The sequence below is a fragment of the Centruroides vittatus genome, unplaced genomic scaffold (genome assembly GCF_030686945.1).
Source record: "Centruroides vittatus isolate TY-2023 unplaced genomic scaffold, ASM3068694v2 scaffold_1015, whole genome shotgun sequence".
Lineage (NCBI taxonomy): Eukaryota > Metazoa > Arthropoda > Arachnida > Scorpiones > Buthidae > Centruroides > Centruroides vittatus.
This window is the reverse complement of record NW_027122666.1, coordinates 669,900-681,975: the sequence shown is the minus strand read 5'-3', so window position 1 is coordinate 681,975 and position 12,076 is coordinate 669,900. Positions and strand designations below refer to the sequence as shown.

The following is a 12,076-nucleotide window of genomic DNA, read 5'->3' as shown; positions in this document are numbered from 1 at the left end:
AAAGGCGCAATGATAATAATAAGTTGTGTAACGTAGGAAATTTGCATTTGGGAGGTGTCGAGTCGTGACGTCGCCATGACGCAACCGCTTCGAAACATGTCAATTACTTTCACGCTTTTGACGCGTGTCCTTGGTTTGTACGTAATAAGACTCGAAGTACCGGTCCTAAAATTAACGGGACTAACGTAAGAAAACGCCGGAAAATTTATCAAATCGCTTGATTTGTGTAATGGGGAAACAGATATTTATCTTGCGCGATGAACAACTTATTGTAAATAAGTTGAAGGATTTAATAGAAGAAATTGCTGGTGAGAAACTAAAGAAAAATGATGTTTTCACAATAGGACTTTCAGGTATAAACAGTTGACCTATTTTTAATTTGTTCACATAATGTATTTAAATAAAAGTGAGATGTATGACACATTCTATACACTGTAATTTGGTAGGAATCAACTACCTGTATTTACATCTATTTAAAATACTAATTTCTACCTGAAATTTTATAGTATTAAATGTTAACAATTATTTTACATTAGTTTCCTTGTTAATTGCATGCAAAAATCCATCCTAGAATGAACTTTTCAGAACAAATGCTGCTTAGAATGATGCAGTTGGCACCTTATCAAAGCTCTATGTGGTTCTTTCCACTTTTCTGGTCCTCTAGTAGGTCTAAAATTTGGGGTCGAAACCCCTCATTAAGAACTGCAATTTTACCAATTTTTTTCCTATGGATATCTATATTTATTAAAGGGATCTTCTATTAATTATTAAGAGGTATATGATTTCGGGGTTCTGAAAATTTCATAATTATACATTGTGGGGAAGGGAGGAGTATAGACATTTTATATACATTTTTGTAGTGGTATTAGTGGCATATGAATTTGTTCTTATAAACTTGCTTATTAGTCATGTGAACAAAGCTATCGGAAATATTTGCAGAAGTTTTTAAATACAATAGTTCACAAACATTGAAGAACTTCTTCGGTGTCTGTGAACTATTGTGTATGTAATTAAAGGAGGGGGCTTGCCAAAAGTACTGGTACATTATTGTACGCAACAGGGAGGGGGGTTAAAAGTGGCCTAAAAACTGTGTGCATAAGTAATGGCGACCCAAAATTCTATCCTTAAAGAACATCTAATTTGTTAAACATGTTCAAATAATGTAGAATTAAATTTTCTAACATATTTCAGTATAATCAGTTTAAAATTTTATTATTTAAATAAATAAAATTCAAATTTTATATAATTTCTAATTTATTAGCCAATATGTCTGGCTCTTGTTTCTATTTTTGGCTGCATGGTTTATGCCAAAAGTTAAGATTTTCAGACATTTATTTGTTAACAAAAATCATTCATTTAGTTGTTGTTATACAGAAATCTCTCTCCTTATTTTTAAATGACTTTATTATTTAGTTGCTTTTTTTGGTTTTATTTTATTCAAATAAAATCAAACTTATCATCAATCTTCCTATATTATCTGAAGAATTCATATCTGGTTATATCTTGCACAGTAGTCAATTTGCCTAAGCGCAACTTATAATTGAAGATGGAAGATGGAAATAGAAGATGGAAGACATAGAATAACATAATTATATAATACTAGCAGATGTGCCCGGTGTTGCTCGGACAAAAAGTAACGATAGCAAAGATTAAGATTATTAGACTATAGCTGATCTTATCTGTTCTTACCGAGTGCAAGAATTAGGTCCCTTTCTTCCAAGACTAATTAGAAAATTTTTAGATATCTGCTTATCACACTGGGATAACGATAATTAAGACTCACTGCAAACCACTAACTGGTGCATAGTACCACTAAGTGATAAATAATAAATGTTTTGTAACTCTTTCTGGGTTCTTCTTCAGGTTTACTAAATTTGAAAAATAAGCTGGATTTTTCCAGATTCATAAATATAAATTCGAACATAAAATCAAACATTAAGACTAAGAGTTTGAATAAAGCAAACTTATGTGCATGTACTGTACTCCCCGTGTCAATTTTATATACGATGGATCACTAAATATCATTGAGAATTTTTAGAAGGGTCTAAAAATATGTTTGATTCCTGCATAAATGCAAAAAAGGCATCTAAAATAGTACAGTAGAAGCCAAGTTCTTTGGGGTAATCCTTAACCCCCCTCTCTCTCTCTCTCTCCCTGCAGTGGGAATTTCGAAAAATCCCTTCTTAATGTGCATTCTCATGGCATACCCTATTAAAACGCAATCAAAAACACAAAAAACCGCATCTAAAATAGTATAATAGAAGCTGAGTTCTTCATGGTAAGCCTTAATCCTGTCCCTCTCCCCGCAGGGGAAATTTCGAAAAATCCCTTCTTAGTGTACATTCTCATGATGTACCCTAACTGTGTACCAAATTTCAACTCTCAACTCCTAACCGTTTGGGCTCTGCATTTCTTATTATTATTATAATCATTATTATCATCAACCCATCTTGATTATATTATAAGAATAAAGCATGAAATGAATGCTAAACTGTTACTTAACACTGCAAAAGATTGAAAAAAGTTTGCTAAAGTTGTTGCCAACCTTCAATAGATGATGGCACTCCAACAAAAATAACAAGTTCCTAGAATATATGTTACATTTTAATTTTAAAAAATGCTTTTTATCAAGTCTCGGTTAAAAATATATATTTGTAACATATTTTGAAATTGTAAATTTTAAAATATAAATCATATTTATCATTTCAGGTGGAAGCTTAATTAAATATGCATCGCAGGCATTTTTATCGATCGTAACAGAATGGACTAAATGGCGTTTCTTTTTCTGTGATGAAAGATTAGTGCCTTTTGATGACAAAGAAAGTACCTATGGTTTGTATAAAGAGGAATTGTTAGGAAAAGTTCCAATTACTGAAGAACAATTTGTGACCATAAATCCTGTGTTAAATGGTAAGTTAAAAAAACTGTAATTGAATTATAGGGTATATTAACAAAATGTGGTTTAGCAATATTACAGTCACTATCACAATATTAATATAACATAGTAATAAGTACACCAAGACACTAATAACTAACAATAATGAATATATTTTAAACAAAACAAACATTTTTTTTATTTAAAATGGAAAGCATTTGTTTTGTTTAAAATATATCCATTTTTGCTGGTTATTGGTGTCTTGGTATACTTATTGCTTAGCAATAAAGTTTGTTAAACATAATTACTACTAAAAATATAGATACTGTGAAAGCATAAATGTAATAACAAACCTGGATAAAAGTAAATAATAACTTCAAACATTTATAACTCGAAAATAAAGTTGTTTATATTTGCAAACATTCTTTTGACATATTCATTAAATGTTCTTTTCATGCTCAACCAAACGAATGCCTTAATAACTCAGGCTGTAAATTTGCTATTATTCATAATAGCAAATTTATAGCTCTATTTATTAAGGTGTTCGTTTGTTGAGTATCAATGTATTGGCTTCAGGAAGTTTATTATGTTCTTTTCATGTTTCTATACTATTCTATTTTGTCATAGTTATATCCTGAGGAAATGATTGTAATTGTTAGTGGTAAAAAAAACTTTTGTTGGAGTTAAGATATTGAAGTTATTATTAGTATGTATGTTTGTTCTCATTGATTTTTAATAGTAATGATTTAAACACAATTCAATTGCTTATAATAAATACAACCCTATTGAGTTATTTGAGTTGCCCACCTTCAATAGATAATGGTACCCAAGAAAAATAACAAGTTCCTAGGATATATATTACAGTTAATAGTTGTATTTATTATACAGTATATATATATATATACTGTATAATAAATACAACTATAATATGTGTATATATATATATACACACACACACACACACACACACACTACATGCCAGTGTTAAAGTATGAGCTGACTGCAAACCATAGAGGTCTATGGGTGTTAAGTCTCCTTCAGTTGGCACCATGAGTATACCGGTATGGTTACATTTAAATTAATTTGGAAGCAAAGATCAGACAGCGGTTCAGGTAGCGTAACTAGCAATGCATCTGCACAGTAAGCAGTAGTTGTGAGTTTGAATCCCTGTCAGGGCTGATCTTTTCTTCCATAATATTGTAAAATTAAATTAAATTAACTTGTTTATTTGTAGTTATTATATTTAACAATGGATAGAAGCCTGATAGCCTGCTTCCTGCCAAATTGCTTAGTAATTATTTAACCTTATATCCTGATAAAAAATCTGGCTCTTCATTTGGCATAATTCAGTTGTTCTGTTTGTTTTTCTATGTAAAATTGTTCAACTTTATTGTAATATGTAAAATATTTTAGTTATAATATCAAGATTAACTATATTATATAAATGTACAGAATTTCGTATAATTATAAAAGCTATTTATAAGTTCATCTTTCTCTGTTTAAGAATTAATGATTTAAAATGTTTAAAAATTTTTATTTTAGTTGAAGATGCTGCTCAAGATTATACAAAAAAAATGAAGGAATATTTTGAACCAAATAAATTTCCTAGTTTTGATTTGTTGCTTTTAGGAATAGGACCAGATGGTCATACATGTTCACTTTTTCCTGATCATCCATTATTAGAAGTAAGTTTACATATAAAATTAATTATAAAAAGTAATTTTTATTCACTTGTCAATGACAATTATTAAAAATATACACTATAATGTTAAATAATAATAATAATTATTATTATTATGTTAAACAACACACAACATGGTTACAATATTAGACCTGAAAAAACAACATAGTTTACATTGTCACATCTCATGTACTGTACATGGATGACATAAAACTTTATGCATCCACACAAAAACAACTTCATCAACTCGTACAAATCACACATTCATACTCCAAAGACATACAAATGGAGTTTGGCCTAGACAAATGCAAAACACTTCACATAGAAAAAAGGGGTCCTGAAGAAAGAAGATTTTTGCACTTGGAAATGGAGATGTTATTGAATCCATGGAAGAGGGTGAGTTCTACAAGTATTTAGGATTCCAGCAGGCCAAACTAACAGCATGTACACAAATAAAGCAAAGATTAAAAAATACCAAAGTAGGTTAAATGCTATTCTCAGAACACAGTTAAATTCAAAACACACAGTTAAAGCAATGAACACATATGTTGTCCCAGTACTCACATATTCTTTTGGAGTTATACATTGGACTCACACAGATCTTGAACAACTCCAAAGGAAAACAAGAACAACACTTACTAAGCATAAAATCATCCTGAATCAGCCATAGAAAGATTAACCCTTCCACATAAAGAAGGACAACATGGCCTGATTGACATAATAAACCTTCACTACAAACAAATACAGAAACTGCAAGAGTTTTTCTACAAAAAACAAGAAACATCACAATTACATAAAGCAGTAACTCTAGCAGTCTCAAATAACACATCATTAGACTTAAACTCATATCACATGAAATGACACAACATATTAAAAGCATAGATGTTATTAAGCAATTATGGGCTCAAAAGGCACTCCATGGCAGACATCCCTACAACTTGGCCCAGGATTTTGTTGACAAAACTGTATCAAACAGCTGGTTAGCTCGGGGATGCCTCTTTAGGGAGATGGAAGCAGGGCCGGATTTACATAAGGACATTTGGGGCCTGTGTTTGGGGCCAGGGTCCCCACAAAACTAAAACTTTTCTATTACCGCGACAGCCTAGTGTGGCCTAATCATGAGGGCAACAGGCAGAAAAAACCAAACCCGGGAAAAAACCTATGAAACATCGGAAAATTTTGGGAAAAAATTTCACATAGGTATTTTTCAGTTAAATTAAAATAATTAGTTTTACACAATAAAATATATGTATGTTTACAATAACCTTATTTTAAAATGAAATTTACAACTTCCTAGTTGAAATCTAATTGAAAGTACAGTATTTTGTGTAAATTTTCTAAATCATCAAATTTGTCTACTCTTAAAGGGGGAAATCCCCACCGAATTTGTGCCCAGGGCCCCTGGATTGGTAAATCCGGCCCTGGATGGAAGGGTTTATGATTGCCATACAGGATCAGGTCATAAATACTAAAAACTACAGAAAACACATACAACACATACTCAAAGATACAATGATACAACACTCACAAATGACACATGCCAGAAACTATACAATTCATCATTTCTGGTTGCAAGCTCTTGGCACAGACAGATTATTTACATAGACATAATCAAGTAGTGAATATGCCAAGAGCTTGCAAACAAACACAAATTATTAGACATCCACAAACCATACATTGGAAAACAACATGCACAAAATGCACTATGAGAGAGAGTCATAATCACAGATAAAATAATTTACCACAACAGACCCTACATCACACTTATTGACAAATGCAATAAAATCACATATTATAGACATATCTATTCCAAATAATCACAATGTTCAAAACATATACACTGAAAATCAGCAAGTACATGGAACTCATTCAGGAAATAAAGCATCTGTGGAGGATGGATAAAGTGCTTATTGTACTGTACCTGTCATACCACACACACACTTTACAAAAGCCTGGGAAGCCAATTGAATAGAAGCCACTATACTACAGAAGGCCACTATATTGAATATATGTCATATTGTTAGGAAATTCCTGAATACATACAACACACTGAAACACTTATTTAATTTTTTTGTTTTGTTTGCTATGCCTTGACTCTGGTCTGGCATAGTCACAGTATCTGGTGTCAACATAGTATAAATCACTAAACCCAACATAATAATAATATATTTATTTTGGAAATTATACATTATGATTTTCTTTTAAAAAGAAAATCAAATTAAAGTAGAAAAATTTACTTATTTCAGAATCACTTTTTCTAATTTAATTTGAATTTCTTTAAAAATTTTTTTAAGACTTTCTATTTAAATATGTAATAAACATTGTTGATAATTATTCAGTAATTATGAAGACTACACATCAACACTCCAAAAATTCTAATAAAATACAAAAAAATTGCTTTATTGGAATGAAAATTGAAAAATAAACACCAAGTTCCGTAGTATTTCAGGATGTCTTAAGTCTATTTTCAGAGGCTAAAAATCAACAAACATAATAAATGTAAAATTCAGTCTCATTTTTATCCTTTGAAGATGGACTTAAGAGGTCCAAGAGTATCAAGGAACTTGTGTTTCTTCATTTTAACTCAAATAAAAATGTTATTCAATTATTTTATATCCTTTTTGTAACTGCACTAGTGTTTAACAACAAACACATAAAAAACCATTTACTATGCGGCAAATATTTATTAATATAATGTTTATGGTTTTCTTAATCAACCTTCTTTGGGAGATATATGAATTTTACAATTTAAAAAAAAGAACAAAGCTTTCAGTTATTCTATAACAGTTTACAATATTCTGTTTTTGGAATAAGACAAATTTTAAAAATGCATGTGTTGGATTCTTTACATATTGAATGGAACTGACAAAAAAATAAAATACATAAAAACACAATGCATACATTATGGTATAAACCAGGCAGAATAACTCTAAATTATACTTTTCAAATTAAAAAAAATATGTAGAAAAGACTAAAATGCCTTGATTTTCATCATGTCGAATCACCAGGAACAACAGTCTTCCATTGCAGAGACAACCTTTTATTAGAGGTCGTTTTTGCAAAAACTTGCAAAATAGTCTAAGTTCACAGGTGACAAGCCAAACAATTTAAAAATAATACATAATTTCTTCAAAAAATGGCTGATGAATTAACATTAAAAAATATATAGTTTTGATTTTTGTCATGTTGAAAATCAAGACATTTTAGTCTTTTCTATGTATTTTTTAATGTGTTAATTCATCAGCCATTTTTAAGAAAGAAATTAACTTTACAAACTTTACTCTAGTACTTTTGGACATTTTTAAAATTTGTCTTATTCCAAAAGCAAAATATTGTAAATCAATATAGAATAACTGGCAGCTTTGTTATATGAATTTTTCAATTTGAAAAGATCTTTCGAAGAAGGTTGATTTAGAAGACAAAACGTTAGATTAATAAATGTTTACTGCATAGTAAATGGTTACATGTTAGTTATTATTTTATAATTATACTTAAATATTTGTAAACAATAATTTTTTTTGTAATTTGAAATATATATTTATGAAGTAAAAAAAAGATCTCAACCAACCTCTCAGTCTATGTTAATGTCTTGTTTCTCTTATATCAAGTTATTTTTGTTATATTAAGAATCTTGCATTTGTTTTTACAAATACTTATTTATCATTACATAATTTTTAAAAATATTTTTATCATTATTGTAGGAAAATAAATTGTGGGTGGCCAGTATCTCAGACTCTCCAAAATTCCCACCATGTCGCATAACTTTGACATTTCCTGTGATAAACAATGCTCACAATGTAATTTTTGTTGCATTAGGTGGAAGTAAAGCAAAAACTATAAAGGTATCTAATTCTTGATATTAGCTGATTGTTTAAATGTATATTTTTATAAGCATTTTTTAAATGTATATAATTTACATTGTCTTCATTCATTTTAATATTATTATTGTTTATATTATACAATAAATTATACAAGTCTTATAATTATTGAGCTTTTAATTATAATCTCGATCTATTCTCATCTGAAGATGTATTAAAGCTATTTTTACGCTTATATAAATGTGTTTGTGATGTATCTCTGACAAGTGTTATAAAATTTTATTAAAAAAACAGTTATTTTATTATTAAAAACTTAATTTTGAGGTTTTCTTTATGCATACAATGTAAAATATAACTAAACAAATATCAATATCAAACCTGATATATTTAAAGCTATCCTCCAACTAATGCCGAATATTATTGGGCTAGAAATATATTAATATTAATATATTTAGCCATAATATATAAATATATTTAGCCATTTCTAGCCCGATAATATTCAGCATTAGTTGGAGGATAGCTATAAAATATAACATTAAAACAACATTGAGTTTAGTTTAAATATGCCAATATATTGGGTTGTTCAGAAAGTAATTTTGTTTTTTTATTACTAGAGGAATTAGTTGTATTTTTACCAGCCAATTTTATTTTAAACCGCATTTTCATTATATACTTAGACAGCTGACATTTTAAGGCTTATTTGTAAAAAATTTTGTTTGATTCTGTACAGTTGTTTTTTTTTCGGTGACCCATCAAATATGGAAAATTGAAAGCATCATTTTCAGCATATTTTGCTTTTTTATAACTAAAAAACCAAAATGCTGTTCAAACAAAAAAAAATTGTGGTACATGTTTGGAAAAGATGTGTTGAGAGAAAGACAGTGCCAAAACTTGTTTACAAAATTGCGTTCTGGCAATTTTAATATTGAAGATACAACACATTCTGGATGGCCATTTGAAGCCAATGAAAACAAAATAAAGGTACTGATTGAAGCAATCTGCCGTATAACAACACGTGAAATCACTAAGAGATTAAATCTGTTAAAGGGAGATGCTCTCTATGGTGGGATTTTAAAGAAACTTGTTTTTGAGCTTTTACCAGACAATTTAACAACTGATTCGAAAGTGTACTGCCATTGAGTAAACAAATTGAGTAATATCATCAAACAGAAAAGGCCAAAATTGATCAACAAACAAAGTGTAGTGTTTTACCACGATAATGCCAAATTTCATGCAAGTTTAGTAACTCGTCAGAAACTGTTATAGCTTAGATGGGATGTGTTATCACACCAACCATATTCGCCAGATCGGGCACACTCAGATTATTACTTGTTCCGGTCTATACAAAATTTTTTTAACTAAGACATTTACTTGAAATGACAATGTCAAAAATCACTTGGATCAGTTTTTTGTAAACAACAATCAAAATTTTTATGAATGTGAAATCATGCTATTACCAGAAACAATGACAACAGATATTTGACCAAAATGGTCAATATATAATTCAATAAAATATTTATTTATTATAAGAATATTGTGTTTATTTTTCTATGAAAAAAACGAAATTACTTTCCGAACAACCCAATATGTGGTTATGGTCTTAAATAATGACTTTGTTCTATTTCATTAATTTTTACATAAAATTAACAAAATAAGATACTTTTTGTTTAATATATTTCTATTCATAGATACTAAGTCAAACATACAAGTACTGTATAAGTTAATATCTCAGTTAATGATGAACATATCATTCATTAGATAACCAGTCATTAAAAATTAAAAAAATGTGTAAGAATAGAAAATTTTGCAGATTAGATTGTTCTTTAAGATGTAATTATATGAAATTTCTGAAAACATTTGACAAAATCAAAATGTTAATGCAAAAAATTCTTAATTTTAACATCAACATACTGTGTTTTGACATTGTTAACTTGAGAAGTTCTAAAATTCTAAAAATAATTTTTGTCATTGATTTTTTCCTACCTATATTTTGATTACAAAGTGATTTTATATTTTATATACAGGATATTTCAAAAAGTTGGGTAAAATTTTAAGTATCACCAAAACAAGTATCATAGAATACATGGTCAAATTGAAACAGCAAAAGCAGTAGGGAGCACTTTCTGGCAAGCATATAAAAGCATGTTTTTTTGTACACATTTGCAGCCGTAGCATCTGAAGAGATGGATTGTTATTCCAATGCTGAGAAGGCCAATATGCATTTTATGTGCAGAGCTGCTAATGGTAATACCATGGAAGTGCAATGAATGAAGTGTTTTCCCAATAAGCCAGCTCCTGATCAGAAAATATTTGAGTGCTTACACTGGAAACTATGAAAGACAATATTTTTCCTCAGTTACAGCCATGATGTAGATTGTTTAAGGATTGTGAGAATGCTGATTATGGTAGAGATTAAAGATTCTTTTTTTCATGTTCTGTGCCTCAAGAGAAGTGTTTGTTTTTGGTGTATTCTTCCTTAAAGTTTAGCTATCTTTTTTGAAACACTCTCTATATACATAAAATATATATATATAACCAAAATATACTGTTTTAAAGGGAATATAAATTTAAGATTTAATACCTAATTAGTGTATCTTCACTATTTTATTTTATCTTTGAAGATTCTAAGAATATTGGGATCCTATAAAAGATTAATGGTAATCTGTATGAAACAACCTTAAAAGTTTGAATCTGATAAAATATAATGCTGTTCTGTGGTTGTTCTGTGGTAAAAAGAACATTGTTATATTTTTTATTGTAGGTATTAAAAGTAAACTATTGTTATAACTATATAAATAATATCCAGGACTATTTTTCTGCTGGAATATGCTGGTATGACATATAGCAGTGATTCTCAACCTGTTTTTTGTCACGGTACACTTTTAATAATTTAAAAATTTGGCGGCACCCACGGTTACTTCAGTAAGTACCGCAGGACATGTGGTACTTACCGAAGTAACCATGTGTGCTGCCAAATTTTAAACTGTTAAAAGTGTACTGCCACTGTTATGACAACCAGTGACATCATAATGGTGATTTTTAAACACAGTTGGTTATTTAGGTAACATTTTCTAAACACCTTGGTAACTACCAGCAGTTACTGGTAACACCAGTTACAATTTCCAAGCACACCCTAGGAAGATAGACAAGTAGTTCAATCAGTTCTGACATTTGCAGTGGCAGCACACTTCAAAAATCTTGCAGCACACTAAAGTGCCGCAGCACAGTGGTTGAGAATCACTGGCATATAGCATAAAAAGGTATTGATAACCTGTATGTAATTATAGGTAACAAAATTTTAGAAAAAGAACACTAAATATATCTCGTATAAAAAAATCATATATTTAAGATAATATATTAAAATATTTATTTTTATTTTAGGAAATATTTAGAGAAGATTCTTCTAATCCTCTCCCAGCTTCTAGAGTTTCTCCATCTCATGGCCAGTTGTATTGGTTGATGGACAATGCAGCTGCCAGTGAAATCAATAAGACAGAATAATAATTATTGGAAATACTTTAAATTCAAAGAAATAAGTCAGTATATAAAGAGAATTCTATATCATTGTTTTTATTACTTGAAAAATGTTATGATATGCGGAACTGGTTGTTTTTATACAATAAATGAATATAAATTTATTTTTAAGAAGCTGTAAGTAAAAGTTTTGTATTTTTGGAATTTTTTTTTTCAAATAAAAATGCT

General features: G+C 29.3%; 1 protein-coding gene across 1 annotated transcript; it reads left to right on the top strand.

Moving 5' to 3' along the window:
- The first annotated feature begins 75 nt into the window (after positions 1-75).
- Pgls (6-phosphogluconolactonase) lies at positions 76-12,059 on the top strand. Its single transcript, XM_067283836.1, has 5 exons — positions 76-353; positions 2,710-2,910; positions 4,418-4,560; positions 8,258-8,398; positions 11,756-12,059. The coding sequence occupies exons 1-5, from the start codon at positions 230-232 to the stop codon at positions 11,873-11,875; spliced, it is 729 nt and encodes a 242-aa protein (XP_067139937.1). The 5' UTR covers positions 76-229; the 3' UTR covers positions 11,876-12,059.
- The last annotated feature ends 17 nt before the right edge of the window (positions 12,060-12,076 follow it).

Coding starts and splice junctions, on each gene's coding strand:
- Pgls (XM_067283836.1), top strand. CDS start 230: ATGGGGAAACAGATATTTATCTTGCGCGATGAACAACTTATTGTAAAT. Junction 2,911..4,417: donor CATAAATCCTGTGTTAAATG/GTAAGTTAAAAA, acceptor TTTTTATTTTAG/TTGAAGATGCTGCTCAAGAT. Junction 4,561..8,257: donor CTGATCATCCATTATTAGAA/GTAAGTTTACAT, acceptor TCATTATTGTAG/GAAAATAAATTGTGGGTGGC.